This window comes from Gopherus flavomarginatus, chromosome 5 (assembly GCF_025201925.1).
Source record: "Gopherus flavomarginatus isolate rGopFla2 chromosome 5, rGopFla2.mat.asm, whole genome shotgun sequence".
Lineage (NCBI taxonomy): Eukaryota > Metazoa > Chordata > Testudines > Testudinidae > Gopherus > Gopherus flavomarginatus.
In genome coordinates, this window is record NC_066621.1 from 16,125,493 (window position 1) to 16,132,039 (window position 6,547).

General features: G+C 46.3%; 1 protein-coding gene across 1 annotated transcript; it reads left to right on the plus strand.

The window, feature by feature from the left end:
- Nucleotides 1-6,277, plus strand: GOLT1A (golgi transport 1A). The gene is made up of 5 exons (XM_050953785.1): nucleotides 1-43; nucleotides 1,604-1,752; nucleotides 3,140-3,318; nucleotides 4,030-4,093; nucleotides 5,913-6,277. The coding sequence occupies exons 1-5, from the start codon at nucleotides 1-3 to the stop codon at nucleotides 5,949-5,951; spliced, it is 474 nt and encodes a 157-aa protein (XP_050809742.1). The 3' UTR covers nucleotides 5,952-6,277.
- Nucleotides 6,278-6,547: the final 270 nt, after the last annotated feature.

Sequence of the window (6,547 nt, forward strand, 5' to 3'; positions counted from 1 at the left end):
ATGGCAGACTCCCCAGGGGTACTTTATGCAGAAGCAACTCTGGGTAAGTGACTACAGGCCTGTGCTGGTTTCTGAGAGGGAACCTAGCGGTGATGAGCGCCATGTTAGCAGCTGGGCCTCTTAAGGTTATTGCCACAGCTATGGAGTTAATGATTTGCAGGATGAGGAGGTGGGGATTAAAGGCCTTTCCAAAGGTCACTGGTTGGGAGCTCATGGAAGCTGTGGGTCCACCACACCCCACCCCACACACACCTTGTTTCACTCCAGGTTTATGCCAGGGAAGATGGTGTCTCTCTCGGAGTTTCAGAGTGAGTAAGGGACGCAGCCTCAGGGGGGTTGGTTGTTAACTCCTCAGCGATACTCGGTGAACCTGGGGAGCAGCCTGGCTCAGAGGCTGGGGCTTATCTGCTCCGTCCAGCGTGCGATGCTGCAACCACTGGAGCTCAGAGCCAAGTCTGGGCTGGAGCTGGAGGTTGCTGTGTCAGCACCAGTCACAGCAGATCAGGGAGTGTCAGAGGCAGAGTGAACTTCTGTCCTGCCCCTGCCCCAAAGGCCTTGAGTCTGGTACTGTCCCTGCAAACCCCGACGGGTGTTTGTCAACACCACAGAAACACCATTCCATGGAAGAGGGAAACGTACATTTCACAGCTCTGCAGAACTCATAACACACCACAACTGGCATCATCTGCTCAGATGAGGTCTGGGTCTACAATGCCAAGGTGAGGAAATATAAGTCAAGGGTGAGCTGGCCGTTCTTGAAGTTTGGTGTGGGGTAGCCCAGGACTGGCACAGCAGTGGACTGTGGGTCAGGATGGAGAGGCACTGGCAGAGCTGGCTGGGGGGAGCTCAGGACTGCAATAGCGGGGCGGGGGAGGAGGATGTGGTTCAGGGCTATGGGGCATTGGCACAGCTGGAGTTTGTGTGGGGAGCTCAGGACTGGAATAGCAGAGGGAAGTTATGGGTGAGGGCCATTGGCAGAGCTGGGTGTGTGGAAGGTTTGCTGAGCTCTTGCCTGCTCTTCTCCCAGCACTGTTAGTGAGTGCCAAATCTCCCTGCAGAAGAGAATAAGTGAGTAACTCATGCCCTGACACACACAAAGTTTGCAGGTGTCTTCTGGGTTTTCAGACTGGCTTCTCATTGCTCTAAACCCCTACGACATCCCATTCTTGGCTGCTGTTTGGCTGATAAATAAGTTGGAGAACGCTGGGCCTGACCCAAAGCCCATTCAAAGCAATAGGAAGACTCTTAGTGAGTCCAGAGCTTTGGATCAGGTCCATTTTGAAGAGAGTGGGGATAAGGAGGTGACCCCTGCCACATGGAAACCCCTTCACAGGTTTTCAGGAAATTGTTTTCCTGTTTTCCAGCTGGCTTAACATCATACTATTTCCTTTTCCCTAGATACATATAGGAAGAGAGGCACTCTGAGGCCAGGGTGATGGATGAGCTCTCAAAAACCTACCTTAGATAGAAATTGTCTTGACGTGTTTCTAAATATTTGATGCAACCCACAAATTAACCTTCCTTGCTGAGATGGCGATGCAACAAGGAACCACAGAGTGCATTTGGTGACTGAAGCTGGCACCATCCAACACTTCCTTTGGAGCAATACGTTATCCTCTGGCTGCTGCACTCCTAATCGCTGACCCTCCTTCTGTTGCAGAGATTGGTGTCGGTCTTGTGGGCTTTGGCCTATTTTTCATCTTTTTTGGGGTGCTCTTGTACTTTGACTCAGTGCTGCTGGCCTTTGGAAACGTGAGTACCTCAAAATCTTGGCCCCCTTCCTTGCCCCTCCTGAGGACAAAATATAGCACTGGGACAGCGGCCCAGACACGACAACCCTGCTGCAAACAGTCACAGCTCCTGTGCCAGCCCTTTGGCCCTGTACAGCTTCCTATTATGAGAGAAACGGGGCTAGTCTCTGTTCAAATCCTGCTCAGGTTTGTGTGAAATAAACTTGCTGAGTTTCAGTCCAGCTGTGATGATGTGTCCCCATCCTTAATCTCACCACCACTGGTGCTACTTGATCCCCTTGTAGGCAACCTCGAAAGAGAAGCTAAGAATCAAATCACATGGAGACTAAACTACTATCTCCCTACTGGGGATGGTCCTTCCCAATCAGGATTGAGACACACGGTGTGGGGGACCTTTGTATGGTGCAGCCCGTATCTGTATGGGTTAAACAGCATTTCAGTCTCCAGGGAAGTCAGCCCAGCACTTCTCCTCACAGGCACTAAAGTCCTTCTAAAAGTTGTCTTGAATTTACAAATAAGAAGAACAAAGGGCTTGTCTACACATAGTAGTTCATTCAGATTCAGGTAGGGTGTACATTTAAAGTGGATTATCTATTCCTGATTAACTCCAGGGGTGAATGCTTTTATTCCAAAGTAGTTTAATCCATTTCCAGAATGGATTCGGAATAAGGCACTCTTACTCCGGGAGAAGAATAACTGCACATGGCTTTAATTAGGCAGAGTTAACCAGGAATAGCTATTCTGGAATAACTCTCCATATAGACAAGCCCTGTAACATGAACATGTTTTCATTCTCATGAAATATCAAAGATGTTTCCTTCTAACACTGAGGGAATCAGCTGGCATTGGAATCCTACCGCAGTCAGTGCAGTCCTAATGGGGTTCTACCTGTGAAACTAACAACAACAGTGGGGATAATGATACTGACCTCCTTTGATATCTACTAATGAGAAGTGCTGTATAAGACCTAGGTATCGTTATAACTGAGAGCAGAATTTAGCTCTTCATTCTCTTATCTACTGCATTTCTGTTGCCTGGGACTTAGGCAAGAAGTGCGAACCTGTTTCCTTACTGCATTATTACAGTGGCTTTCTCCTGGAGCTGCTATGGCAGAACTAAGCCTTCTGTGGCTCATATGAATTGTCCTTTATAACAGTTACATGGATTGCAAAGGCAGGCAAGTAGGGGCTGCTGCGTTAGCATGATGGATGGTGCCCCGGTGAGGGGAGAAGGGCTGCCCGTGTCAGCAGGTGGGATAGACAAGGGTTCTCTTTGATACACATGGGAAAGAGGAGCTAGAGCTGGCGCCTGATCAGGAATGAATGAAGGGAATGTGTAGACCTTCTCTCCTCTAACAAGTCCTGTGTGACTCCATTTCCTCCACTTAGCTCCTGTTCCTTTCTGGCTTGGCCATTATCATCGGACTGAGAAGGACTTTCAGCTTCTTCTTCCAGAATGAAAAGCTAAAGGGCACCGACTTCTTCCTGGGAGGCATTCTCATTGTGCTCCTGAGACAGCCTTTTCTGGACATGTTGCTGGAGACCTATGGCTTCATCACCCTCTTCAGGTGACTTGTTCTCTACATGCCTTTGGTTTTGGCCTTTGACGATAGTCTTGCTAGGGTAACTGGCAAAACTCCATAGGTGTGGAGCATTGTGGGTGCAAGAGGCTATCTAGGAAACCCCAATCTCATTCCCCTAAGGAATTTCTTAGCAAGCATCCAAAGCTCCCTAGAAAGCCACACAAATGTCGCAGGATCAACTCCCCTGTCGTTTGCAAGGCATTGATTTCAAACGGTGTGAGCCAAAAGAGATCCTACCAGGCTCCACATCCGTACCAAATCTACATGGTGTCAAGTATCAGAGGGGTAGCCGTGTTACTCTGGATCTGTAAAAGCAGCAAAGAGTCCTGTGGCACCTTATAGACTAACAGACATATTGGAGCATGAGCTTTCGTGGTGATGCATCCGACGAAGTGGGTATTCACCTACGAAAGCTCATGCTCCAATACGTCTGTTAGTCTATAAGGTGCCACAGGACTCTTTGCTGCTTTTACAAATCTACATGGCTGCTTGTGTGCTGGCAACAACAGGGTAAACCTGGCAAGCAGCTGAATGGACAATATTTCCCAGCTAGTGAAAGCTCATGGGAACTTTTTGACCTAGGTTTATTTTACCCAGTTATAGATCATGGGGAAAGTCCTTCCCTGACCCTAAATCAGCCCACTCCCTTCCCCAGCTTCCACTCAATGACTAACAGTGATCTTTGTTTTGCTCCAGGAATTTTTTCCCAGTAGTCTTTGGATTTCTGGGAGTTTGGGAAAATATTCCACTGCTGAGCAAGGTAAGCAGGGCTTTGGGGTTGGATTTCATACAGAGTCGGGGGGCCTTTGGTTTTGCAAGGTACTGGTGGAAGACCCCAGTAAGGACTCTGGATCAAATTCTGAGCTGGTGTAAATTGATAGATCTTTATTGACATTTCCAAAGCTTCACAGATGTAAACTGGCTGAGAATTTGGCCCATTCTCCTCTCACACTGACTTCACATCTCATGTAACTTAATTGATTTGAAATGAGTCACTCTCAGTTTACACAAGTGAAAGGGAGAGGAAAATCTGGTCGAAAGAGGCAGTTAAATTTCAGCCCTCACTTACACTTGAATTGTTCGAATGTCTGCCTCTCACAGCCATAACTTAACACGGACTAAGCACAAGTTTTTAAGAGTTGGGATTTTAAAAAGTCTTCAGATTTTATGTTCCTTCTCATCCGATGTTAATTCTTCCAGAACGTCTTTTTTGCTTTTGCTATTCTGCTGCTGACTTCCATCTTCTGCAATGATGCTTCCTAAGTAGCAGTGATTTCTCATGTATTCTACAGCTGTGTCACTCGCTGGAACGTTGCATGTTTTCCCAGGATCCTTGTGTACCAGCATAGTTCTTGTCTTGTCCACATTCAACTCTAGACTCTCATTGATATTAGAATTGATCAAAAAAATTGTGAAAAATATTTGCACAATTTTTGTTGAAATTTCACCAGTGCGAACATTTTTGACCAGCACTAATTCAGAGGCAGCAATGTGTATCTGTTCACTAGAGGTCTGGACTGTATCTTCTGTATAGAAAAAAGTCTTAAACTATGAATACAGAGGTGCTGAGGAGACGGGTTGTACACCATAGCAAATAGCATCAGGACTTCAACTGGTCATCCCTTGTTATAATGCCGACTGACTGTCCTGGGGCAAGTCTGGGAGAGACCGACACTGTCCTGGCCAACATTATTGAATTAAATTTAGTACCATTTATTCAAAATGGTACTAAATTAAATTTGTGGTCCATTTATTCAAAATGCAGTTGTGTCTGGATTATTGTGGGATTGTACATAACTTCTTTAGAAACCTGCCCAATTAAATCTCTGAAAGTATTAGGGACTTCAAAGGGCTTTTGGGGACAATCTCTGTGATGTGGCTACCCTGGAAAGTACTTGGGAGGAGAAAAAAGCAAATTGTCCCCTGTGAAACCAGCCTTTTGAAGCTATGCCCTGGGGAGCAAGTTCCCCTGCCTACTGGTTACTTGCTCCTGGAAACTCCAGATCAAAGACCTTTCAACTATATAACAGATGGACTAAACTTTACCTGAATGGGCTACTTCTGAGCTGAGGCTGTTATGTACTTGTGACTATAGAGGAGTTTTGAAGCACAAATTAACTACCACAGCCCATGGTAGAGCTGGGGTGATCGCTGGGAAGCTTTTTGGCATGTATGTAGGTTCCTTTATTGTTTTTAATATATTTTCTCTGTAATGGTTTTGTCTTAAAGATAAATCAGCTTGCACCACAAAAGCTGTGTGGTAGCTTACCTGTGGGCAGATACACTATTCAAGTGTCTGAAGAGAAAGCAAGGGGGTCTGCTTAAGCAGTCTGTCCTCTGCTGGGAATGGCAGAGTGAAGACAGGGAACTGTTCAGCCTGGGAATACCTCAGTCAGAAGGGGGAGAGACGCAGGGCTCCATCCAAGAAAGGCAACAAGCTGGGAAACCAGAAGCCTGCCCGTGGGTGCCCTTGCTGAACCTCTAAGGGAAATGCAGACGCAGCTGTGTTGAGCTGCAAGCATCACCATTTTGTTCAGCTGGAGTTTACTGCTGCTGCTAATGAATTGTCATTGTTGCAGCTATTCCAGAAACTAGGAGACACCAGCTCCTTGGTGTGACCTGGAAGAGTTTCCAACAGCTAGTGGAGATAACGTCACCTGCTATAGACACCCAGATCCATGGGCAGCCAGCTCTCATCGCACAGACACTAATCTGCGGTCTCTCCTAGCCAAGAGCCACCTGGATTGGACATGCTCTTTTATTGTGTGAAGGAAGCAGCTTGGAGCCAACAGATCCTGCTACCACTTAACCCAAAAATCCAAGCCTTGCTATCAGGTTGCTCCCAGTTGGAGAGATATGGCTGAGATTCTCACCTTCCCATGAGCTACACTGGAATGAATGAGTTTCCCAAGCCGGATGGTTGTGCAAGTTGTTGATTTACTCTTTTGTCATGTCCTCATAGAGTGAAATTGTGTGTGGATTAAAAAGCATGTCTGAGATAATGTTGCGTCCCAGGCCTATTAGAGCAGTGGTTCCCAAACTTTAACAACCTGTCAACCCCTTTCACTATAATGTCAAGTCTCACAAACCCCCTCCTAAAAATGACTATATTTCCAGGGATTTTCTCCTTTACCTGAGTATATATTATAAAAGCAGTGATCTTGGAAATATAAAATTTGTTTTTTATGACATGCTTATTACACACTATTATTAA

Bases quoted from the DNA above. Each gene is read 5' to 3' on its own strand.
- GOLT1A (XM_050953785.1), top strand. From the start codon at position 1: ATGGCAGACTCCCCAGGGGTACTTTATGCAGAAGCAACTCTGG. The intron at 1,753-3,139 runs GTGAGTACCTCA...TCCTCCACTTAG, and splicing joins TGCTGCTGGCCTTTGGAAAC to CTCCTGTTCCTTTCTGGCTT. The intron at 3,319-4,029 runs GTGACTTGTTCT...GTTTTGCTCCAG, and splicing joins GGCTTCATCACCCTCTTCAG to GAATTTTTTCCCAGTAGTCT.